Source organism: Aethalodelphis obliquidens, unplaced genomic scaffold, assembly GCF_003676395.1.
Source record: "Aethalodelphis obliquidens isolate GAN/ISIS:26980383/991018 unplaced genomic scaffold, ASM367639v1 scaffold26, whole genome shotgun sequence".
In the NCBI taxonomy this organism is placed as follows: Eukaryota; Metazoa; Chordata; class Mammalia; order Artiodactyla; family Delphinidae; genus Aethalodelphis; species Aethalodelphis obliquidens.
Window position 1 is genome coordinate 21838628 of NW_020837970.1, and position 25939 is coordinate 21864566.

Consider the following 25939-nt stretch of genomic DNA (forward strand, 5'->3'; position numbering starts at 1 on the left):
AAGCAATTTTCCATGTTTCCCTTCCCCTATTACAGTGCTCATGAAAGTATATATTATAATGGAGTTTACATCAACACGTTTGCCTAAGTGAACAAAAACAGCATAGCCCCCCTGTTAACCCACTTTGTACAAGTAGCATGAGTGAGAAAAAAAGCCACTGAGATTTTGCAGTGGTTTTGTTAACATAGCAATAACCAAGTATCCTGACAGTAAATTTCAGATTTAGTATCATAATTATCTACTTATTCACAGCTAATGCCAAAAGCTTAAGAATTAAAATATGGGAGAAAATAGTACAGTTCTATACATTTATTTCTTTTTTTGGTGTATGAACAAATGAAAGTTTACCATTATCTAATTTAGTATTGTAATTCAAGAATGATTGCTCTGGGGGACTTCTCTGGCCGTCCAGTGGTTAAGACTCCCTGTTTCCGCTGCAGGGGGCACGGGTTTGATCCCTGGTCAGGGAACTAAGATCCCCACATGCCGCATGGTGTGGCCAAAAAATTAAAAAAAAAAAAAAAAAAAAGAATTATTGGTCTAAATGTCTTCATGACCTTGGGCTAGACAAAGACTTCTTGAAGAGGAAACAAAAAGCACTAACCACAAAAGAGAAAAATGATAAATTGCACTTAACTAAAATTAAGAACGTCTGTTCATCACAGACCATGTTAAAAGAGTGAAAAAGTAAGGCATAGACTGGGAAATTATATTTGTAATACATATAATTCCCTAAAGACTCATATTCAGAATATGTACAGAATTCCTAAAAATCAGCAAGATAAAGATAAATGAGCCAATTTAAAATAAGGCTAAAAATAAAATAAGCACTTCCTAAGAGAGACTATCCAAATGATCAATAACCATCAAAAAAGAAATACTACAACATATTCAATAGCTAAAATAAAAAAGACTGACAATACACAGTGTTGGCAGGGATGAGCAGGAACTGAAATTCTCATTATGTTGCTAGTGGGAATCTAATGTGCACAGTCACTTTGGAAAATTGCTTGGCAGTAACTGCTAAAATAAACCTAAACCTACCCTATGAAACAGCAATCCATTCCTAGTAACATATCCTAGAGATATGAGTGCAGGTGTCTACCAAAAGACATGTAAAGATTGTTCATAGCACAGTTATTTACAGTCTCAAAGTGGAACCAATCCACATGTCCATCAACAGTGGCATGGCTATATTATGAGACATTCCTACAATGACATTAGTGGAATATTACAGAGATTGAACTACTGCTACATGTAGCATGGATGAACCTCATAGACACAACGATGAGCAAAAGCCGCCAGACCCACAACAGTAAATATTCAGTGAATCTATTTATGTGATGTTTAAGTATAGGTAAAACTATTTTTTGGTGGCAGAAATCAGAATAGTGATTATCTATAATAGGGGGAGAGAGGGTACTGACTAGAGCCTCCTGAAGTGCTGGAAATATTCTCAGGTGCATATATACATAAACATTCATTGACTTGTACATTTAAGATTTGTACACTTTACTGTATATACCACAGTTTTAAAAAGTTAAAAGAAAAGAGAAACGTTGGTCATTGGTTTAGGTAAGAATTCAAGGATTGGAAGATCTCACAAATGTCACTGGGTCCAACTACACATCCAATGCTCAGCTCCCGACCTGAATATCTCACTTGGGGATGTCTACTCCCACTTCCAAATAGCTCTGACCACTAGAAGGTTTTTCTTTTTTCCTTTTTTTGGCTGAGCCCTGCAGCATGCGGGATCTTCGTTCCCTGACCAGGGATCAAACCCGTGCCCCCTACAGTGGAAGCACGGAGTCTTAACCACTGGACTGCCAGGGAAGTCCCTAGAAGGTTCTTCTTTATAATGAACTCCAAACTTATCCCAAGGAGTTTCTATATGAGATTTTCATTCTACTCTTTCAGGAATATAGAGAATAAGTGTGCTCCCTTTTCTAAGTCATATACACTCAGTTATCCCAAGGCTTATCTGATAACTGCTGAGATCTCTTTCCGCTCTAAAAATTCTAGAATTCTATATTTTTATTAGTCCTTATTTCTTTCATTTACTCGTCCTTTACACCTCTGTTGAACTTCACTCTTTCAACCGAAGTATTCTAATGCTATGCATCAATCTGAGTAGATAACCAGCTTGTAGATTTTTACTCAAAATAATTTTAAATGTATGTCAATATTAACAGTATATATCAATAGCTGGCCACATCTGTGTGCTCACGAGAGCAGAAACGGGTATCTCTCAAAGCTTAACACATTAGAATATCAGAGTTCCTCATGAAACATACTAACTCACTTGGATTTGGAGAGTGTTTACCACCAAATGTTTAGACTGGGAAGATGAGAAGTGTATTTCTTAGACAAAAAAATAAGTCAAGTCAATGGTGATTATTTTGACCTGTACACTGGGAATAAAGATAAATATATGGAAGCACTGTTATGCCTAAAGCAATGAATCATATTGGACTTCATGAACAAACATAAAAGCACTTCCCTAACCTCAAAGAGCCAACTGGACAATTAATTCATAGAATTGTGTATGTTAAGGCATTAAAAAGCCTCTATAGAGTAAAAGTTTAGGAGATGAATGGAAAACCAGAATGAGATTTTTCTCACACTCAAGATAATATATGTTCTAGTAATATTCATAGAATTCAGTCCTTCTGTTTAAAAAGTTTAACACTTTGCCTATACGATCACTTCACATCTATGGTTGCCCATTTACTATTACAACCTCATATTCTTACTGTGTTGTCCTTTATTGTACAGAAGAGAACAATAATCAAGACAGACTCAAAATTATCTACAGATAGATTATCTGCAACATGAACTTTGTAAAAACAAAATGTCATTATTTCATGATTCTGGGGAAGTTTTGAGGAAGAATATGAAGTAATAATGAGGGACTTCCCTGGTGGCGCAGTGGTTAAGAATCCTCCTGCCAATGCAGGGGACATGGGTTCGAGCCCTGGTCCAGGAAGATCCCACATGCAGTGGAGCAACTAAGCCCACGAGCCACAACTACTGAGCCCATGTGCCACAACTACTGAAGGCCGCAAGCCTAGAGCTGGAGCTCCGCAACAAGAGAAGCCACCACAATGAGAAGCCCACGCACTGCAACTAAGAGTGGCCCCCACTCGCCGCAACTAGAGAAAGCCTATGTGCAACAGCGAAGACCGAACGCAGCCAAAAGTAAATAAATAAATAAATTTATATTAAAAAGGAAAGGAAAACTTACTAATAGTAAAGCTTTATTGTAATCTGCGAAAGAAATTCTTGCATGGCTGTGCTTTCCAAGAGAAAAGGTACCACTGATGGTTTTATGGAGCTGGCATAGAAACAAAGATGGATTAAATGCCTGAAGACAGTGAAGGTCATCTATCAGACTGAGCCAGGGAAATCTTATACACAACTAAAGATTCTCATCAGCAATAATGAACTGAAGGCTTATGTTACATACTTCTAAATGATGCACTGATTATCAAAGTAGAAAACTAAATGAAGGATACCCAACTGAGTTTAGCATTTGACATCAGACTATCAAAATTTTCTCAACTCCTCTGGAGCTACCAGCCTTCTCTTTTTATTCATCTAACACGTGGCACTTAAATTCTATCACCAGGCATTATATCAGTTTGTGCTATAAATTTTTTATGTAAGTATCTGTCTTCTCCATGGAAGACACCATGCTCTGGATATCCTTCTAGCTTCTTCAAGTATTTTGGTTCTCTTACCATTATTTTAACCTCTTTTGCAACAATGACTATTCTTTTTTCCTTCAGATATAAATATACTCTGTTCCTAAGAAAGAAAGAAATCAAAATTCATAATAAAACCCTTCATTAATTCCTATCCTCCATTCTAAGCAACTGCCCATACATTTACCTTTTCTTTATAACCAAACTACCTGAAAGATTATTCTAGTCACTGCTGCTACCCAATCTGAAACACACAGTTATCTGGTTTCTTTCCCTAACTCACTCTACTATTCTCAGATACCAGTCATCTCTAAGTTGCTAATTTCAATGAACACTTCTCAATCTTCAATCTCTTTGGTTGCTAACTGGTATTTGATGCTCTAAATGACTCTTCCTCTTCAAACTCTTCTTCCATTGTTTCCTATTTACTACCCTCTTGTTTTTTCCCCCATCTCTTTAGCCATTTCTTCAGACTTTGGCCCTTTTCTCTCTACATGTTTTCCTAGTGATCTCTCTCAGTCCCAATGTTTCAACAACCCCTTATACTGATGACATCTAAAACCAACTCTCAAATTCCAGGCCTGTATCTCAAATGGCAAAGATTATCCTCCTTGGTGTGCCACAGGCAACTCACACTTTACATGTATAAAACTGAATCCGTAATCTTTTCCTCGAAACCTGTTCCATCTCCCATGTTCTCTATGTCAGTTGAGGGTACGCTACTCGTCACTGAGGCTAAAAACCTGGGCGTCCTTTTCAGCATTTCCCCTGCCCTTCTTACCACATGCAATCCCTTACCAAAACCCAGTTGATCCTGTCTCCTCTTCCATGTTCCCGTGATTACCGTCTCAGTTAAAGCCTTTATTTTTCTTGGCCTGCATACTCTAACAGTGTCAATCCTGTCTGTCCTTCCTGCCTCCAATCTGTTTCCATACAGCTGCCAGTGATCTTTCTAAAATACAAATCTACTTATGCATATCATTCCTTGTTTAAAATCATTCAAGAGGCTCCCCACTGTCTTCCGGTGATTTTTACTTTTTAAAATTCTGTTTGAAAGCAAAAAACGTTGTGCCTGTTTTGAATGCTTAAAGTTTGAATGTCTTACAGTAAGGATACATACTTTTATCATTAGAATAAACAATAAAACTTGGCCCCATAATAGTGAATGGCCACATTTAAACCAGTTTTGGGATCAGAAAAAGGAATTTTGATATGTTTAAATGAACTAGAACACAAAAAGTATAGTTATTGAAAACAATATATTAAAAAAACTAAGTCTTCTCTACGTTGAATTCACATCTTTGATACCCTCTATTTGTTCACATGAAACATCTTACAAATTTATCCCTTAGGGAATAAAATTCAGCTGACTTGCCAATAAGACTATTATATATAGATGACAAATACTCAGTAAAAAAATGCAGTCCTGACCTCTTTTCTTTAAGTAAATAAAAGAACAGTAAACTCCAGGCACACCTCGTTTTATTGTGATTTGTGGATACTGTGTGTTTTTTTTTTTTACAAATTGGTACATTGCAGCAACCTTGTGCCAAGCAAGTCTATCAGTGACATTTTTCCAATAGCATTTGCTCACTTCGTGTCTCTGTGTGACATTTTGGCAATTCTTGCAATATTTTAAGCTTTTTCATTATTATTATATTTGTTATGGCGATCTGTGATCTTTGATGTTGCAAAAAGATTATAACTTGCTGAAGGCTCAGATGATGGTTGGCATTTTTCAGCAATATTTTAAAATTAAGTATTGTATTATTTTTTAGACATAATGCTATTGCAGACTTAATAGACTACAGTACAGAATAAACATTAACTTTTATATGCACTGGGAAACCAAAAGATTCGTATGCCTTGCTTTGTTGCAGTTATCACATTATTGCGGTGGTCTGGAACCAAACCTGCAATATCTCTGAGGTATGCCTGTGTATCAAATAGCTTATGTCCAGGAAATAAACAGTTTTTAAGAAAAGAGATGAAATAAATGAGTATCATAAGATTTAATGCTCAATATACATAACTACTTATGATGGAGCTTACTATTAATTTTTGAACTAGGAAGATAATTTTTCACAGTATCATATTTAAATACATGCTTTAGGTCTTGAAATTAACAGGTTAACAGATAGAGTAATTTCTAGTCTCTCCCATAACCCTTTTAATTACAGTATCTATGTTCTTTCCTGCAATATATTTCTGTTGTAATCAACTCTAAAATCCCTTGAGAGCAAATGCCATTCAGTATTATGATACATGCATTACCAAGTAAGGTAAGAGAAACTGTTAAACCAACTGAGATCCCATGATGCCAGTTAAATTTCAATTCTTTTTTCTAGGCTCTCCAAACATGTCAGCACTATTGTAGTAAAGTGGGTCATAAGTTTCGGGTGATGTGATTTGCTTGAAAGACAAAGAGAGCAGAGTGTAGAACAGACTATTACAGGTCACAGCAAAGTAGATTCAGAACTGCAGCTACAATTTATTTATTATACATATTTATTAAGTACTGAAACAATAAACATGTAGTCCAGCAAAGAGTTGAATACACCAGGTTAAACATGCCTTCCCTACCCTCTAAGAGGGCATAGTTTGAAAAAAAGAACAATTTAATTATCAATTTAATACCCAGGAGGATAAAAGCTCTCAATCATTATAATGTATTAACTGCTTTCTAAAACAGTTCATAAATGATACACTACTGAACTTAAATCCACTTATTCTATTTGAAAAACAGTGTTCTGAATTTAAAATCTTTGAACTCAAGCTTCCTATTGGATGATGATCAATTTTTAGCTAACAGGATAGTGTCCTTGATATATAAAAATGATTGCTGTTTCACCATTGGTGAGGCATTTTCTATTTTTTAATAACAAGGATGCAATTATATCAACTCATCCTTAGTCTTCTACCTAGCCCCCCTGGAGCAGCAATATTTATCTAAAGGGCAGCACTCTAAGGTAGGATGCAAGTAGAGATCAATTCCAAATCCTATGCACCAGGATTATTTTATTACATGATGGAATTAAGCTACAAAGTAAAATTGAGTTGTAATTTCTAGTGTGATAAGGTTTTACTTATCTAAGTAAACATTAAACACTCTGCAGAACGGAATACAACTCTACGGATGGTGACATAGGCAGAGAAGGTAAAGACCGTAAACAGTTTAACTACCCTACTCTTTACCAGTGTTAGTGCTGTTAGACAAGACTGCTAAACAAGTAGAAGATAAATAACTAGTAAAGGCTGGCAGCTAGAAATATATAGTTAACCCAAGTCTTTCTTGGTACAATAAATGAATCCATACACTATCCTCGGTATCACCTATTGCTAGAGAAAGATTTTAATTAAACGTGAGGGAGAAGAAATAGGCCAATTAGAATTCTGCAGGTAGTTTGTTTTGCTAGGAAATAAATGGCTAGAGCTGACACTGTCTTTCTGGCAAAATAAAGCTGCTCTTTCCCCTTTCTAGAAATAAACATAAAAACCACTCCATTACATTTATTTAATATAGTCTCTAAATTGGCAATTCGCTTGAGAAGACTTTGCACATAATGGCAGAGTTCCCAGTACTTAAGTCTCCTCACCCCTTCTATAACCATAATGCACCATATTTGTACATTGCTATAGTACTATAGGAAGAATTTCAATATTCCTCATATTCTTTCACTAGCTCTAGAGTCAGTGATTTACATTTCAAAAACTCAAGAAAGAACCCGCAGTAGCAACCAGAGGATTATGAAATTCAGAAACTTACTTAGTCATACCTGACGGCAGACATTTACAAATTCTTATGATTTATAAACTCCCAATTTCATTGACCTGAGAATAGCTATGAATGTCTGGTAAATCCACAGATATCAATAAGTAGATGAAGCTTTAAAAATTATTTCACTAAGAATTAACAATTTTGTTAAAGGCAGAATTAATAATAGCAATAATAATGATATGATGATGTGAGAAACCAGTCATTGAGAATTCTCACCCTTTTTGTTTCATTTCCCTTTCCCATCATGGCCCTGAACCTGATAATATGCATAAGAAATATTCAGCATGCTTTTTTCAGTTTATGGGAGAATTCTAAGTATGGTACCTAGACTTTAGAAATAAATAAGAATACCTCATTTACTATACATTAAGAAATATAAGTCCCTAAAACATTTTCTTTTCTAAAAAAATTGAAGTATAGTTGATTTAGTATTGAGTTAGTTTCAGGTATATAAAACATTTTCTTTTGAAATGAAATTTACGTCTAAAATTGGTAGTAAACATTTTTTTCATGCGTTTCAAGAAATCCTAGTGGCCTGAAAGCTGTCTCAAATTGTTGAACTTATAATTTTATACCAAACATACAATTAAGCATCTCATTTTACTGAAATTAGCTTAAAAACAATTAAAAATTTAATTAAAAATTAGGTCTAAGATGAAGAAAGAAAACACAAGCTCTCTAAGAAAATGTAGAATACTTTGTAATATCAAGTCATAATAGCTCTGTATATCTTATAAAACATATGAAGACATTAGTATTGTGAAATGTGGTCATTTTTGCCTTGTGATTAAAAGGCAAGTCATGTACTTTGGTAACATTATGGCATATTTATATGACTAAAAAACAGCAACAACCTTTACACAAACAATACTGTCAATCTCAGTAGTAAGCAAATGTAATTAGACCACAATTTCCTTTGTAGGGCTCTAATGTTTTAAAAAAAAAAAAAGTAGTTCTAGAAAAGAAGATAAGTTGTTTAGCCAGGACTGCCACTGAGAACACTCTGCCTCTAGTTTCCAAGAGCTCCAATCTAAGAAATGCGGGCAGGTATATTCCTTTGCGGGGGCTTAAATAAAATCTGCCCACAACTGCCAGTTTAGCTTAGCACATAAAATATACATCACTGAGAAGACAGGCTAATCATCAGAAACTGTCTCCAGGCATTACAATGATTACATGGTGCCTTTCTCAGAGTTATTTTGAAGAAATAAAGGATTAAACCAGAAGAAACAATCCCTCCATGCTCCCAGGGTACAGGGCACACCTATGAAACGGTTCCTGACCTATACAGTTTACCTAAGGTGACATGCTATCTTTTCTCATTCATCATATATTTACCAAATACGTAATATGTACCAGGCACTTAGTTAAGACACCAGGACTACAACAGTGAACAGTCTCTGCTTTCAGGAAAATTATGGTTTGAGGTGAAAGATTAAGCAAACATACCAATAAATACAATTTTAAGTTGTGAAAACTGCCATGAAGGAAAAGAACAGAACACTAAAGAAAAACAGTAGGAGATGTCACTTAAACAGGGGACCTCTCTGAAGAAGTAAAGTGAGAGTTGAATGTTAAGTACATTCCATGCTGAAGAACTAGGACTTGAGTAAGAACTTGGTGCTTTGGAAAAAGTGAAAGAAGGCTAGAGTGGGCTGGAGTAAAGTGGTCAGGAGACAGCAGCAGGGACTATACCCTGCGGAGACATGGGGTTATCTTAAACATCTGAGTTTTCACCAAAGCATAAGAGCAAACCTTTCAAGAATTCTTAAGAGCGGCATGATATGATATATTTATGCTTTTTAAAGGATCATTCTTACTTCTATGTAAAGAATGGATTGATGGGTAGTAAGAACGAATCCAGGAAGCTACCGTTGGGAAGCTACTGCAACAGTCCACCACAGCGTGATGGTGGCTTAGAATAGGGTATAGCAATGAAGATATAGTATATAGGGTGGATTCAATATATTTAAGAGGTAGAATCAATAAAATTTTGTAGTGGTCTGAATGGTGTATGTGTGTGTATGTGTAGTAGTAAGAGGTCTCAAGAATAATCCCAAGACTTTTTTTTCCCTTGTTTTTTCAATTTTATTTTAAAGTTTGAAAATTACAAAGACAGCAGATTCTTCCAGGCACAAATAACTTGTTTACAAATAAAAGGGGGGGGGGAGGGAGATGCACAATTGCGCATTTTTCTATTTTATTAAAAAGAAAAGGGAGAGACGACTGTACAGGTTTTTTCTCCCAGCTCCCAGGTGTGAAACTTAAGTACTAGCCCTAGATGTGTATATATACATATACACACACATACACACAGACCTAGCTCTGTAAAACTACTTAGCAATTCAAAGTCGACTGCAGTATGTCTTACTGTCCACTCCCCGCCCTCCCTTCTCCCCCATCTACAACTACTTAGATTCAGAAGTAGAGGTAGGGAGGTTTTTAAGTGGTGGGTGGCAGGGCTGGAGCGCCACCAGACTGCTAAGCAAAGCCCACCTCTTGTACAGGAGGAACAAAAAATCAGGGGTAAAGGAAAAAGGTCCTCCTAGGATACAATCCAATTGCGTGGAAAAACCCAAGTTTCAACAGGGCACACTGAGACACTTGGCTGACTGACTCTCCACCCTTCCCCCAAAGTTTCTACTCATGTTTAACAGGAGACTTTTGGAAGCCAGAGACCACCCCCCTCCACCAGTGGCTAGTTTCCAGCTGACTGAGAGAAGCCACAGTTTCTCGTACCAGCTGTCACTTCAACCTCCTCCACGTCCCTAGGACAATAGGGAGGCCACTGGGGCAGACTAACAGAAGTGAGAAGGAAACTGGATTTGGACGCCCCACTGCTCACCACTGGGAGGTGGAAGTCAGCCTAGAGAGGGCTTTTTTCCACCTCCCTCCTTTGCTGTCCAGCTGCTGCCGCCCCTCTCCTCAGGGTCAAGGTTCTGAAACTCTCACAAGCAGTGCTCAGCTTAAAGAAAACTCGATGGCCTCATAGGTACTCCTACAAACAGTCCAATTCCTGGGCTCCCTGTCATCTAGCCACAAGAAGCTGCCTTGCCCATTCTCCCCGTCCCCCTGACCCCAACTTTTACCTTCAGAGTGAACCAACCATGTAACTAAACAAAACACACAAACCCACACAAATTCCCAAACCCATAAGCAGATTAGTAACAAATTAACAAAACAAAATATAAGTACATTCTCATCATTACAGAGACCAGATTTGTTGTTGCTGTCCTTGCATAATTGGTTAAGGAAAAATGAATTATTCCCTAATTTCTGAGGAATACAAATTCTGTCTGTTTATAAAGTCAGAAGGGAAAGGGGCAAAGGGTTGCAGATGAGGATCAAGAGAGAAGAAAGGAGAAAAGTATTTACAGAAAATAGGAGACAGGCAGGAGTGTCCACAAGGAAAGCCTCATTGTCACTTCTTGCCGGCCCTCCTGGCACTGGACTTGGCTTTGGGCTTCACTGGTTTGGCCTTCTTAGGCTTGGATGCCTTGACTGGCTTGGCTTTGACAGTCTTGGGTTTTTTGGTTTTCTTGGGCGTGGCAGCCGGCTTCTTCTTGGTCTTCTTGACTGGGGTAGCTTTGGGCTTCTTGCTTGGGGCTTTGGAGGCAGGCTTCATGGGCTTGGCGGCCTTCTTTGGCGTGGTCACCTTCTTGACTTCCTTCTTTGTCTTCTTGAAGGCCACTGACCTCTTGGGCTCGTTGCTCTTCGGCAGCCGGAAAGACCCTGAGGCACCCACCTTTTGGTCTGCTTGAGGACCCCAGTGGTGACCAAGTGCTTGATGGACAATTTGATCTGGGAGTTGGCATTCTCACCCACCTTGTAGTGGCTCTTGTACTTCTGGATGGACTGGCATGAAGAGCCAGCACAGTTCTCTGCCTGGATGGCAGCCACGATCATGTCTGAATACTTGGGGTGGTCTGTGGACTTCTTGGAGGCCTTGGGCTTGGTCGCAGGGGTGGATGTGGAGTTCTCGGTCATGGTGGCCTGCCTGGTCCTGCTGCTGAAGGCGGCACCTTCCAAAGGGCCAGCCCTCATAGGAAGTCGAGGAAAGCCTGATTCGGGATATGTTCTGGTGCCTCTGGCTCCCAGGCCAGTCTGAGGCAGGCTCTTGGGGACCTTGCTCAGGTCGCGGGGCAGGGGGGACTCGCTGGGCCGGGTCTGCATGGCCCAGCCCCGCCGGTCTGTTGCTTGGTCTCGGCGCCCGGGTCGGCCTCAGCCTCCTCTGCCTCTCTTTTCCCAGTTCCGTGTCTCAATCCCAAGACTTCTAATTGAGGTATTAGTAGATATTTATGAAGATTCGATTTATAGAAATAAGACTGGAGATGTAGAATTAGGCAAAAGATCAAGAGTTTAATATTGAATATGTTCTTTTCTTGATCAGTATTGCTAGAGGTCTACATATTTTACTGATCTTTTCAGAGAGTGAACTCTTGGCTCTAGATATTTCCTATTGTGCACTTGTTTTCTATTTAATTAATTTCTACTTTTTATAATTCCCTTTCTTCTACTTACTTTGGTTTAATTTGCAGTTCTTTTCCTAATTTCTTGAGAATGATATTTAAATCACTAGTTTTGGACTTTTTTCTCTTCCAGTATAGGCATTTAAGGTTATAAATTTCCCATCAAGTATAGCTTTAGCTGATTCACATATATTTTGATATACTGTATTTTCATTACTATTCTGTTGCAAATGTGTCTTAATTGTGATTTCTTTTTTGACCAAATGGGTCATTCAAAACGTATTTTGGGGGGAGTTTGCTAGCTACTACTTTATAATCCATTTCTTACTTAATTGAACTGTAGTCAGATAACATATCCTAGATGAAATTTGTTGAGACTTGCTTTATGGTCTATCATAAGATCTACTTTGTTAAATGTCCCATGTGAACTTGAAAAAATATTTTTTTGAAGCCATATTACTGGAATTAGATATATACAAATTTATAGTTCTCACATTTTCCCTGGTAGAATGACCCTTTTACAATTATGAAATATTCTTCCTTATTTCTAGTTATTCTTGTATTCAAGTCTATTGTGTATAGAGGGTATAGTCCTCTAGGGAATGCTAATTGAGAGTCCGGGGTGGTTATAGGTCCTTTCTTCCTTGGAGGGACCTGAATTTTAATGTTTGCTTGTCAACATCATGAGATGGACAGAAATTCACTCTGCTTTATAGGGATTTTCTGCTTAGCTTGCTTAGCTTCTGCTCTGCTTAGCCTCTGACTCTGCAGCAAAATCATTTCTTGGTGCTTCCCTTCCCTACTAGGGTCTTGGCCCCTCAGTCCAGGCCACCTGGGGACACCTAAACTCCAATTTTTATGTACTAAGCCCCATGAGACTACTGGCTCTCTACCTCTAGCAGAAATCCTCTGCTAAATTTCATAGATTCTTGTTCTGCACCATGTATTCAGCAAATTCTTCAAGGGGAAAAGAGAAGCTTAGAACATCAGCATGCTTTTTTGAAGTTCCCTTGGCTGCATAATTTTGGTTTAAGTCCTGGCTGCCTCAGTAGGTCTCTGATGCTTTCCCTGTTTTTTTTTTTTTTTTTTTTTTTTTTGCGGTACGCGGGCCTCTCACTGTTGTGGCCTCTCCCGTTGCGGAGCCTGTGCTCTGGACGCGCAGGCTCAGCGGCCATGGCTCACGGGCCTAGCTCCGCGGCATGTGGGATCTTCCCAGACTGGGGCACGAACCCATGTCCCCTGCATCGGCAGGCGGACTCTCAACCACTGCGCCACCAGGGAAGCCCTCTCTTTTCTTTTTTCTCTTTTCTTTTCATGTTGTTCTCGGCAAAAGGATTAGTCTGCAACAACCTAGTCCCTCAGAGCCAGGAATGGAAGTCATAGCTTGGGTTCTCAAGCAAAACTCTACTGCTTATTAGCTGTGTGACTTTGGCAAGTTATTTGACCAAACTATTTAAACATTCTGAGTTTCAATTTTCTCTTATGTAAATGAAAATAACACCATCTCATAAGTGTTGTGAGGATGTGAAGATTAAATGTCTGTAAAATGTCTAGTAACAAAAACACTTTAATGAGGGCTTACTACATACCAGACACTTTAAATGGATTTAATAACTTAATGTAGATATAGTTACTATCTCCCATTTCCTTTTCAAGATCACATACTAGTAAGTGATGGAGCTAGGACTTGACTTAAGAGCATTTTTCTTACTAACTACTCAATATTGCTTCTATAATATTGCTTTAGTATTGTGCCTGACACTGGTGTGTGCTCAATAAATGTCAATTATTATTATACAGAAAATACAAATGCTTCAGAAATATACTAATCAGATCAGTTTTTCTACTTTTTTCATTGATTTATTTTTCTCCTTTTTCATTTTGGCATAAAGATACTTACAACATCTTTCAATATATTTTAAAAGAAGCTATTGTGAAAAATGAATGTCTAATAGCCTACTGAATGAATAGGTAATAATTTGCTTAACCATTATTCTATTGTTGGATATCTAGAAGGTTTCCATTTTTTAAAACATAATAGATATCAGTGCCATTAACATTTTGTCCCTTTCACTATTTTCCTTACTTGAAGCATTTTCTCAGAATAAAATCGTATCAGTGGAATACTGGCTCAAGATATGAACATTTTATTATTGCTGACACAACAGCTATGTTGTTTTCTCAAAGAGTTGTAGTAATTGTGGAATCACTGGCAATAAAAATGAAAGGTTTGTGTCAAGAGAACATTAATTAAAGCTATGAAGTATAGGAATGAAGGAAGTGTGGAGATGGAAAGAGAAGGGAGATATAAATTTTGAGGCTATGAAAGAAAAAAGTGGAGTATCTGGATACTATTGATATTTCTTGTGAAGCAAGGGTATTAGTTTCACTTAAAGGAGTAGGGATGGAAGAAAAGGGCTGGGCTTTGTTGAAAATTCCAAATGCTTAAATACAAATACACATATGTACACATCAAAATCTTTCAAGAGTAATGTTTCTATGATAGTTTTCAAAAGATCTGTGTCTTCCACCCCACCTCAATGCAATCTGGGATACAGATAAATACTATTTAGGTGTAATTTACAGATGGACTATCTGATATATTAGGGTTCAACCTGATCTTCAGTATCACTTCTTATTCTAACCTATCACCAAACATTTAGTAATCTGGTGTGTGGATCTTTATTATTGTTGTTTTAAAACACACAGAGAAATGATCTCTTTTAAGAATAACATTAAATTATAAAAAATTATAATACAAATTACAAAACCACCACATAGATTGTTGTTTTCACTTAGCTCAATTTAGCAAAATGTACTCGGAAGCAGGAGGCCTATGTTCTAGGGCCCACTGTGTGACTTTATTTGGTGTGTAATTTTGAGCCTTAATTGTCTTATCTATATATTGGGGTATTTTATCTGACTAAAAGCCAGCATTAGAACATGGCATCTCTTGTTTTATATTCCTGATCTAAAATTTGTCTAGTGAGCATACTATATTGAATAAAAATGAAAGAATCTCTCTTCCTTCACTAATATGTACTGTGCTTTAAATATCTCATTAACCTTGTTATCATGTTAGACTTGTTATTTTAAAAGTTACTGAAAAAAAAAAGTTACTGAATACTTTGTGGGCCTCTCTGAGGGCCATTTCGTCTGTTCCTTCTACCATCAGATGTCTGTCAATGTATATATTTAAAGGCAGTTGCTTTCCTACTACTACCTTCCTCCCACTTTGCTCCTATCATAGATTTTGGAGTAGTACGTACCTGTTCATCAGGGAGAAACAGAAAGGGCCTTGAAAATTTGGGCTTAAAGAGAGTCCTTCCTCTCTTTGTCTATGTGCCATAGCCTCCCCAATAAAAAAATAAAATAAAAAAACTTTCTCTGCTAACTGCTTCACTATGTTCATATGTAAGTAAGCGCCTGATCGTCCAAGTTCCATTTCAGATTTCTCTTCCAGTTTCCATTAGTCTCCATGAAATTTTAGTAGTGATACTGAGAGATCATGGAGTTTGCGACTGATAATCGGCTGCATTCAAATCCTGTCTCTGTCACTTACTGGTTAAGTGACTTTGGGCAAATGACCTAACCTCTCTAAGCCTCTATCTTCTCATATGCAAAGTGAAGTTAGTTAATACCTACAACACCAAATTACGAGAATTAAGTTAGTTGAATGGGAATTGGAATTATGGCTAAATGTAGTTTAAATGTGAATATCATTTAGAAAATAAGGAGAACACCACTGAATAAAAGTAGTTTTTGAGCTGATTCAAATTAGAGGCTGGTTTGATTCCTAGGGTTCTTAAAAATCCATACCCTTTAAGGAAGCTATTCCAGATGAGGTAGCAAATATAAAGGCTTTGAATACCTTCATGCTCCAACAGATGCCAATTCCATGGTACAGAAACACTTAACCATATTACAAGCAATAACCAAAGAGAAGAATAATTTTATGCCTATCCAATTAGCCAAAAATTTTTGCTGGTGAAATTGTGGTTAAAACAACACAGCTGTATGTTGCTGGTGGCATCAGAAGTTAGCACAACCTTTTAGAGAAATAATATAGCTATTGTATCAAGAACTATAAAATGCCCACTCTTAGAATGAATAATCCCACTCATAAGACTTTATTCTAAGAAAATAATTCAATAAGGAAAGTAACTATGATTTTATTTAATAGTGCCTGGCACATAAAAGGTACTCAAGTACTTCTTCAAATGAATACCTTCACGCGTACTGACTTCTCCAAATCAGTGCCCTTGGTTCCTTCCCATTATGATCTAACTATTTTCATTATATGGGGATAGTTTAAGAATCAAACTATAATATTTGTGTCTAGTCTCTGTTCTCCCATCTTCTCCAGTAACTTCACTGGTGATTGCTATCAGACTCCCTTATGATACTTTCACCATCTGAACTTAGTTGACCTTCACACTGAAACTAAGTTGACCACATACCACATCCTTGACCCAATCAAAAAGAAATCTGAAGCTTCCTTCAAGTTCCTAAAATGTCGTTCTTCTTTGTCAACACCCTTCTACTCTAATCATTCACCTCACTGCCTGCTTCATAAGACACAAATAGCAGAAACCTTCACATCCATCCTCAACTGAACCTCAACATACCTTTAGTCCTGTACCTAGACACTTACATTTCCCTCTAGGATCTGAGAAAGAATTATCACCTCCTGCTTTCCTTCTAGCTCCATCCAAAATCCAAATTCTTCAAGTTTATGTATCTCCCCCTCTCTTTTTTAACGGTATAATTCACATACCATAAAATTCACCCCTTCAGTGTACAATTAGTGGTTTTTAGTATATTGGTATACAAGGTATTTTAGTATCAAGGTTGTGGACTCATCACCACTATCTAATTCCAGGACATTTTCATCATCCCCCTCAAAGAAATCCCATACACATTAGCAGTCACTCCCCATTCTTGCCCTCCACTCCCTGGCACACTAATATACTTTCTGTCTCTATGGATTTTCCTATTCTAGACATTGCATATAAATGGAATCATACAGTATGTGGCCTTTTGTGTCTGGCTTCTTTCACTTTAGTGTAGTATTTTCAAGATTCATCCATTTTATAGCATGTATCAATACTGTATTCCTTTTTATTGATGAATATTTTCCACCGTATGACTATACTACATTTTGTTTATTCATTCATGCACAATTTGGTCTGTTTCCATTTTTTGGCTCTTATGAATAATGCTGCTAGGAACATTTGGGGAAAAGTTTTTGTGTGAACACATTTCTAATTCTTTTGGGTATGTAACTAGGAGTGGAACTGCAAGTTAAGTATTTCTTGATACCTAACTCTATTCTGTTTCTGAGTTCAGACAGCCTGGGATATCTCTCAAAATGCAAACAACTCTACACTGACTCCCTACCCCACCTTCACTCAAACACCTTCAGTCTTCACAATCTGTACATTTTAATTACCACTTAGTTGTTTCCAATTAAATTGAGGGCAGGGATCAGTTCTCATAGATCTCATCATATAGTAGGTGTTTAATGTATGCTCAATATATTGATACCCTATGCTCACAAATGGGAGAATTACTTACCCTTTCATTTAGCAGATCTTTGAGTGTCTACTGTACATAGGTCACTGTGTTTACTACTGGCTATAGTGGACAAACGTTATTCATCAGTTTCATCTACCCCAACTGCCAATTCAACTCCACAAATATTTACTGAATACTTATGATGTGAATGGTATTGTGCTAGGTTTGACAGCAGACACAGATAGGAATATGTTATAGTCTGCAGACTTTTATGACAGTTCATAAACTCTACATGACAGTACAGTAACAACAGAAACATACAACAACAGCAGTAGCACTGTATATTAAATGCCATAAGAAAAGTACAAAATGCTCTGGAGTGTCAACAGACACACATATGGTTGGGAGAATGGACAGAGAAGAGGACAGACATCAGACAATACTCCTTGAAGCTGAAGGTGGTACTTGAGAAAGGGCCACAAAGAAGGTGGCATTCTGATAGATAAGGATTCCCAGGAAAAGAGAAAGTGTTCCACACAGAGAATAGCATGAACAAAGATAGAAAAGGCTGGATACTGTATAGAATTTTTTTTTCAGAGACCAATCTAGTTAGGAATGTGTAGATGGGTAATGACAGAAGAGACTTGAATATTAGGTTTAGTATTTAAATAGGTTTAGAAGAATGATTCAAAAAGTCTTCCGTTAACAATTCAAATTACTTTAGTGATTCCTTAACCTTTTCTTGAAACTTTTCTATTATGCTTATTATCTAAAGTAATCATGGAAATTAGTGATTTCTCCTTCCACAAGGAACAAAAAATGAACTCTTGACAGCTAAGTGAGCATGCTTAGCTCACTGAGACTGGGGAAGGATGAATTTGAATAATTCTAGCACTGCATCCCGATACTTCTGGGAATATGTAAGGCTTAAAACAGACATGTAGGCAAATCCCCATAGCTAGAATAACAGAAGCAAACTGGGGGAAAAATAATAGCATTCATTAAGCTGCTAACACCAGGAATTGTGCCAGGTGATTTACATATAATATACCTGATCCACCAAATAACCTCATTTAAGTTTATGGCAAGTGAGGCTCAGAGAGGTCAAGTAAATTGTTAGAGGTTACCAAGCTAATAAGAAGCTCAGCTAGTAAAATGTAGACATCACTTTTGAACCCAGGCCTGTCTGATCCCATATTTTCCCCATTGTTCACTTTTATTTGTGAACAAAGGAGGCTAGAATGGTAGGGTCATGATGCATGCATCAAAGAAAAGGGCTGAATATTTAACAGATGGGCTTTAAAGGTCTGGAGAAAAATTAGACTGAAATATTCAAAACTGGGTTTAGAATGGCTTAGAGATCAAGACCAAGAGAGATCAAGCTTAGGGCTGTTTCTTGATCAGTTTGAACAATGATCACACTATAGAGCTTATTTAGGAATATCCAGGGAGCAAAATTCCAGCTTTGATTTGGAAACTAGAGAGTAAACTCCAAGAGAACACGGATATTTGTCTGTATTCACTGATGTATTCCAAGTCCCTAAAACAGAGACTAGTATACAGTAAGCACTCAATAAACTTTTCTTGAAATAATGAAAAGTCACATAAGGGGTATTCTCGTTTGAATACTCTTGAAGGCCCTGAAATAAAGACAGCAGAACAGTAGGTTTAAAAACCATTCATGTTGTTAGCATATTCTCTTTAACACTCAACCCCATGGCAAAAACAAGCAACTCCAAAACAACAAACATACAAAAAAGCAGTAGTTGTAAAACAACAGCATGATTTTTTAAAAGAAGGTAGACAAAAGAATGAAAAGACCCTTTTGCATTATAGATAGCATCTAGTACTTCGTGGGTAATCAAATTTCAGTGAGATGGAATCCAGAATTTTGACCTACTGTTTTAATATTTCAAACTGCTGTGAGCTGTGAGCCGTATATCCAATGACTGCTTTTTGGAAATGAAAATGGTTATCTAATCTAAATATTCTGAAAAAAAATGGACAATCTCTTTATTATTGATGACAAGGAATGAAATGAAAACCTCAAATTCATTTACTTAAAGAAGTAACAGAGTACACTTACAAAAGTCTTTACTTTTCTAATTTTGATAGTATGTTTCTATTAGAACATGCAAAGAAAACTGCAACAAAGAACATTAGGGAAAAAAAAAAGCCTTTGGAAGACAGCAAGCCTCTCTACAGAAACTTTTAAAGAGAATAAAAGCAGGTTCCATGAACTTCCCTCTATTTTTCACAAGCTTTTCTAATATTTCTTCTTTGACGGAACTAATGAATAACTGCCTGTTATCACAAAACATCTTTTTTCAAATATGTGCTTTAAAAATTGCTTTCTTCTGAACAGACAGTTCTTCAAGCTGCTCAAGTCTCTCAGCTGCAACAAGTTTTCTTATTTCTATTATACTGCATTTCTTCCCTGGAATAGTATAAAGACCAATTTTAAAAACTCCTTTGCTTTACAAAGATAATTTCCTACAGGCAATACTGCTGTATCTCAATCAATATTTTAACTATCTTTTCTCTATCTATTTCATTTAGTTCCACAATCTTTACTCATTCCAGTAATTCTTAATACTGTAGTTTAATAGTTTAATTTGTCAGGGTGATCATATCATATATTCTTCTATATTACACTAATATAGAAGATAATGAACACTTTCTTTCTAATCAATTAATAGTTGCTTGAGGCAGTATACATGTCCCTAACCTTCTATTAATAACAACACAGACATAATTGTGTCTTGCCTTTTCAACTTCTGCAGAAATTCTATAGTTCTTCAAAAGATAACTCACTGATTTTAGGGTCTTAGGTTTTTTTTTTTTTAATGTCTATAGAAAGTTAAAACATATATTTTTTCCTTACTGTAACATTTAAGTTACAGTTGTTTAAATATTTTAGTTTAAATCACATTTTCTAATAAACTCTAAACAAACTAGCTTTCGAAAAGAACCAGAATTAAAACAGTTGCAAATTCTGAGAGTAGATTAGGTGACAACCCCAAAGGAAAAAATACACAGGCCTTATTCTTTTAAAAATTCTTGAAAGACACTACAATTCACTTGATATTCTAAAATTACTAAAGTTGTTGAGATTTCGTAAACTCCAAATAGATTGATTCCTTCAGTACCCTGCCCACCCCAACTTACCAAGTACTGTGGTACTTGAAAACAGAAACCAAAAAATCAAACTGTTGACTGTTCATTACCACTTTACGTATAGTTTCTTATAAAATATTGAGAATATAGGAAAAACAGAAAATTCTGGTATTCATCTTTAGTCCTTTGTGAGCCAAATTTTCCCCCTTCTTAAAATCTGAGCTGAATCTCATGATCCCTGCACCATGCCTTAAAACTACAAAGTGCAGACACCATTTTTTAATCGGTGCTGAATTTAATTAAATCACAAAGGGGGAAAATGTACTACACTGCAACTTTCAGTTGTTACATGTAAGTTACCAATAAGAATTTTTAAAGCTGAGGAAGTTGTTTTCAGGCCCAGGGCAGAATCTGTAGCCTAAAATCAACAGGTCTAAGGATTTAAGATCCCGATCACATCAGTTAAGATAACACCAAGTAATTGAGTACTTCAGTATGATATTTTCACTCCGATAAGGTGAAAATGCTTCAAAATTTATGTAAAATATTGAGTCCTTAAGGAGGTCCGTAATAAACGACCTCCTTAAGAATAGCTACAGAGTTCCTGTGGCATGTCAAGGCAGAGAACACCCCTAAACCTCACTAAGTCAAGGTTGGACTTGAGTAAGGGAGAAGGGGTGGGCAATTCATGAGTCACACAAGAAAGCATGTCGTATTGTAGAGACGAGTAGAGGGTTTTAACAAGGGGTTTCGAATTCTTTGAATAACTCATTAAGAAAATTCTGCTGGGGAGAAAATTTTCCTCTTACACTTGGAACCAAAAGTCACATAAATTCTGACTGGAGGCTGGTGATTAGCACAACTTCGTGGAATAACCTAACTTTTCACGTAAGGCACAATCCCAAAGCTTTAAGATACCGTCTATCCATATGGCACCAAGCATCACCTTTTCAAGCCCTCGCCGGCACAGGAAGTGGGTTGGACACCCCAACCCATCACCCTACCCCCACAGGAAGTGAGTTATGTTCCCCCCTCCCCCAGAATGGCCTTCCTCCCCTCCCCCAACCGGAAGTGAGGCGCCCCCATTCAGTCGGCCTCAAACCGAGACAAACCAATAACAGCAAAAGAGGGATGATCTTCAAGGGGTGAAGGGCACATCCACTGTGGCCACCCCCAAGCTCGCCTTGCTTACTGACCTGCTGACGACAGGGGTAGGCAGGGGCCTGGGGCCTAAAGAAAGTCCCTGGCACAGGGGACAATTCCCTGAGCCCCTCTCAATCGCCTTCACTCTTCTCACTGCGTCGCCTCACAGCTTGACAAAAATTCCTCCGCAGTACTTTATTTTGATGTCTTTTCTTTCCCTTTACCTAATCGCTTAACCACCTTCCCACAGGTAACTTCTCTAATGCAGCACTTAAGGCTGTTCTGGTGAGGAGAAAAATGAAATATTATTCCCCATACCTTCAGAAAAATGGAGGGATTATTTTGTTCAAAGGAGGCGAAGGACTACGTGATTACGCAAGGTGAGACTTATTTTCGCGGAGGTTTCTGGGAGATGTAGTTTTTTACATTGCTAAGGCCTGCAGAAAGTATTGGGACTTAAATTGGTTATTACTATGTGCTGGAATCCTTGAAGACACATATCCTGTATTCGACTGTAGGCAGACCTAAGGGGCTTAGGCACCAAATGGACCAATACTTCGTTCCCTTTTTTCCGCTGGTACGTAATTGAACTGAAATTTCCCTTCACGCCGGCCCAAGGTCCTGGTCGTCCCTCCCTCTTCCTTTGGCCACGCCTCCCTCAGCCAATCAGACGCTCTCTAGTTCTCTTCCTCTGGAGGTAGGAACGCGAGAGGAGGGGCCTGATGGTGACTCCTCCCTCGGGGCTGAGGCGCGACTGGGAGAGGGCCGTGGCCTCGTGCGCGCGCGCGCGCGTGTTCGCTCAAGGAGCGCGGCAGCGAGTGCGCGCGCGGAGGGGCGGCCCGCCGGGCTGGGAGGAGGCGGGCAGGCTGGTGGGCCGGGCGGTCTACGGGCGGCCGGGAGCGCGCGGTGGACTCGGCGGCGGCTAGTAGTTAGTTAGTTGTTGTTAGTCAGTGTCAGTTGCTCGGCGGTGGCGGCCGCGGTCACCAGGAAGAGTACTGGACGGCCGGCGAAGGTAGTCACCGCGGTGGCGTGTGAGCCCCTCAGGTAACTGGGGCAAGGTTGCCCACGTCGCCTCCTTTCCCTTCTCCTCTCGCGCCGGCTTGTGGGACCTGGGTCGCCACGGGGTGAGGGAGCTGACCTGGGGGAATCCGGGCGGGGCGGCGTGGGGTCTGGGTGGCGCCGCCGCGGGGGCTTTGGCGGCCGGTGCGTCCGGCCCGGCGCGGGCTCTTCGGCCACGGCCACCCCCGCGCCCTGCCGCCCCCGGAGCCCGCTGGCGCCGCGCGCCCCCAAGCGCCCCCGCTCCCGCCCCTTCTCTCGGTGGCTGTGGCGGCGGCGGCCCCGGCAGCTCGGCGCCCCCCAGAGGAGGGAAAGTTGGGACCTGGCGGCGAGGGACGCCCCCGGGCGCGGCTGGAAGGCTGCTGGGGAAAGTGAATCTTGGAGGAGCCGGACGCGGTGAGGCTGGGGCAGGAAGGACTCCTTTCGCTCCTGCTAAGTCTGCACGGACATCCACCTCCAAACCCGGGAGGATCCGGCGCAGCCTGGCCAGAAGCGCCAGGGTGAAACCCGGTGACTCTTTGCCTGCTCACTTGGCTCTACGGTTTGTGAGCCCCCTAACGTGCGGGTTTCCTCGGTTTTGGGGGGATTTTGAGTGGTTCGTTGGGTCAGTTTTGTTTCTCCTTCGCCCTTTGACTCGTCCTTTCTTGCAACTTTTCTCACCTCCCGCGTTGAGGACTTGCCGTCTGAGCCCCTTCTCTACCCCCTCCCTGTTGCCTGCACCATACGTCTGAGAGCTTGATTTCATTTTTTCGTCCTTTGACTGCATTAAAGACTGCTGAGAGCAACAGGAAAGAGGAGCCCTCCCACCTTTAAATGTTAACTTTTTTGCAATACGTTGTGTTTTTTAAGATCCCCGTTTAGGAATTTGAGAGCTGTGGAATGGAGTTATTGCAAGGTTGGGGTTGAGGGGATAGTGACGAGTTAAAGGAAAACTGATTTCATCTTTATTGGCCTTGTTATAGAAAACCTAATACATTTTCTTTTGCCTCTGTTAAATGTGGTAAGATTATACGTTGAATTAAATACTTGGAGATTTACATGAAAGGTTATATTTAGGTCATTGTATTATGTATGTCCACCGCTTTTCACCTGAATTGGGATTGCCTTGAGGATTCTGTTTTGGGGCCTACCTCTTGATTTTTGTTCAGCCACAACGCCTTTTTTTCTTTTCTTTTTTTTCCCCTGATAAATGAAATGATGTGGTAATGTGTATAGTCGGAGAACCCATATTGCTCTCTGCAGTGTAGAAGTGAAAACCGTGAATTATCCACAGGGGTAAAACTTTCCATGAGCAATCTTGAATACTTGCTTCATGATGGCTTCTCTATAATCTCAGAACATTTCTAGATAGCTCAGTCCACTGACTACCCTAATTACTTTCTGAAGTGCCTGGCACTTCTCTTCGGTGACTCGTTTAGTAAACTGTAATGGCAAGTATGGTACATTTACTTGACTTCAGAGATGGGAGTTGTAGCCTCGACCCAGAGATTAACAGTTAACAATGGAAGCAGAATTCATACCATTGCTAGTGAGTTTTGGCTATGACCAACTCACAAACTATGTGAAAAAAACAAACATCTTTCCAAAACTGTCAGAGGGGAAGAGGGGAAATATTTTATCATGTCTTTATTTTTGGAGACTCTAACATGACTATATTATGTGGGGAAAAAAATGTCATTATTTTCTTTAAGCCTTTTTGATGTGTGGTCCTCTTCTTCATCCTTTCCCCGCCCCCGCGCATTTATGGTTTGACATTTATGTTTGGCTGGGTTCCAGGATGGGAAGAAAAGTATTTTGGTGAAAGGAAAAGATAAGATTGCTTTGAACTATTATGATACTGTGACTATTCATTTTACCCAGAGATAGTACAGAAAAACTTCTTCCATAATTTTTGTACCCCATTAACATTCTGTCAGAAGTCATTTTTAAGAGTCTATCCTGAGGCCCATAAAGAAATAATGCCACTTCATAACCGTTCCTGACAATCACATTAAAAAATGTGTTCCTGGAATGTGTTGTATGTGTTCTCATATAAACATTTATCTTTGTACATTTATGATAATGTAAATATTTAAGTCTGAGAGCTTAAAAATTTTATTTGCTTATTTGCATACATGTTTTTCAACATCTAGCAGTGCCAACCATATTTGTCAAATAAGCATCATCCATAAATTCATGCTTTGGCACATAATAACCCTTCTAAATTGTTCCGTGGTGAAGCACCATGAGATTAGTGTTTGCTTCATAAGAGAGATTTGTTGTTGTTTTTAACTGTAATGATGCTCTGTTTAAGTGGAACAGGTGCTGGGCTCTAGCTGTTTGTGTTGAAACCTGCCAAATCATACTCTTTTGTTGGATGGATTATTTGAGTAATTTAGGAACCAAACTGTGGCCCCTGGCATGCCATGTTGAGTTCAAGGCTCCATTTCACTGCTGCAAATTCCTGTTTTCACTGTTAAGAGGTAGTTGTGTGTGATGAGCCTTATTTTCTTATTGCTCTTCTCTTTACTTTAATTCCTACTCCCTACCTTCGTTCTGATCCTTTCATTACTGGAGCTCTTGGGAAAGTCTAGACTCCTTCTTTGCTGGTTTGTTTTCCTTGGAGAAATTCTAGTAACTTTCAGGCCAGGAATAGATAGTTCACATTTGTTCAGCAAATATTTTGAGTGCCTTTTAAGTGGTAAACATGGTGGTAAGCCCTGAGTATATGTACAATGATATGCCTTTTTGCAAGGAGCATATAGTTTAGGAGGAGAAGATAGCTGATAACCAATAATTATAATGTGGAGTGATATATAACAGGTGTAAGCAGATTCCTTTGGATGGAAGCACAGAGCAGGAGGGGTAGTTGACTAAGACTTGGGGTCTTGGGAGGGGCATGTCCCAAAATGCATCTTAGTGGGTTACCTGAGCTAATCTTCAAAAATAGATAGCAGTTAACTAGGTTCAGAAAAAGGGAAAGGACATTCTAGACCAGTGCTGTTCTGTAAAAATATAATAATACAAGTCACAAATGTAATTCACATATGTATTTTAAAACTTTCTATTAACCATGTTAAAAAAGGAAAAGGTGAAATTAATTTTAGTAATATATTTTATTTAAGCTGATATATCTAAAATTTTATTTCAATCTGTAATCACTATAAAAAAGCATT

The 25939-nt window shown here is 38.7% G+C and overlaps 3 protein-coding genes across 13 annotated transcripts in view; 1 reads left to right on the plus strand and 2 right to left on the minus strand.

Moving 5' to 3' along the window:
• Positions 1 to 22077, minus strand: part of HMG20A (high mobility group 20A) — a 69511-nt gene extending 47434 nt beyond the window's left edge. For both annotated transcript variants that reach the window (XM_027123682.1, XM_027123683.1), the window contains exon 1: positions 21782 to 22077. The gene's annotated coding sequence lies outside the window, so the exon portion shown is untranslated. The remainder of the gene's footprint in view (positions 1 to 21781) is intronic.
• On the minus strand, positions 8727 to 13105 carry LOC113629278 (histone H1.0-like). Its single transcript, XM_027123684.1, is given in 2 exon segments — positions 8727 to 11229; positions 11232 to 13105. Coding segments are annotated over 2 exon segments (750 nt in total). The 5' UTR covers positions 11656 to 13105; the 3' UTR covers positions 8727 to 10903.
• A 517-nt stretch (positions 22078 to 22594) lies between the features above and the next one.
• PEAK1 (pseudopodium enriched atypical kinase 1) overlaps positions 22595 to 25939 on the plus strand; it is a 295050-nt gene continuing 291705 nt past the window's right edge. For 8 of the 10 annotated variants that reach the window (XM_027123690.1, XM_027123685.1, XM_027123693.1 and 5 more), the window contains exon 1: positions 22595 to 22772. The gene's annotated coding sequence lies outside the window, so the exon portion shown is untranslated. Of the gene's footprint in view, positions 22773 to 23211; positions 23326 to 25939 lie in introns of those variants that run through there. The other 2 variants (XM_027123689.1, XM_027123692.1) reach the window with 1 other exon arrangement.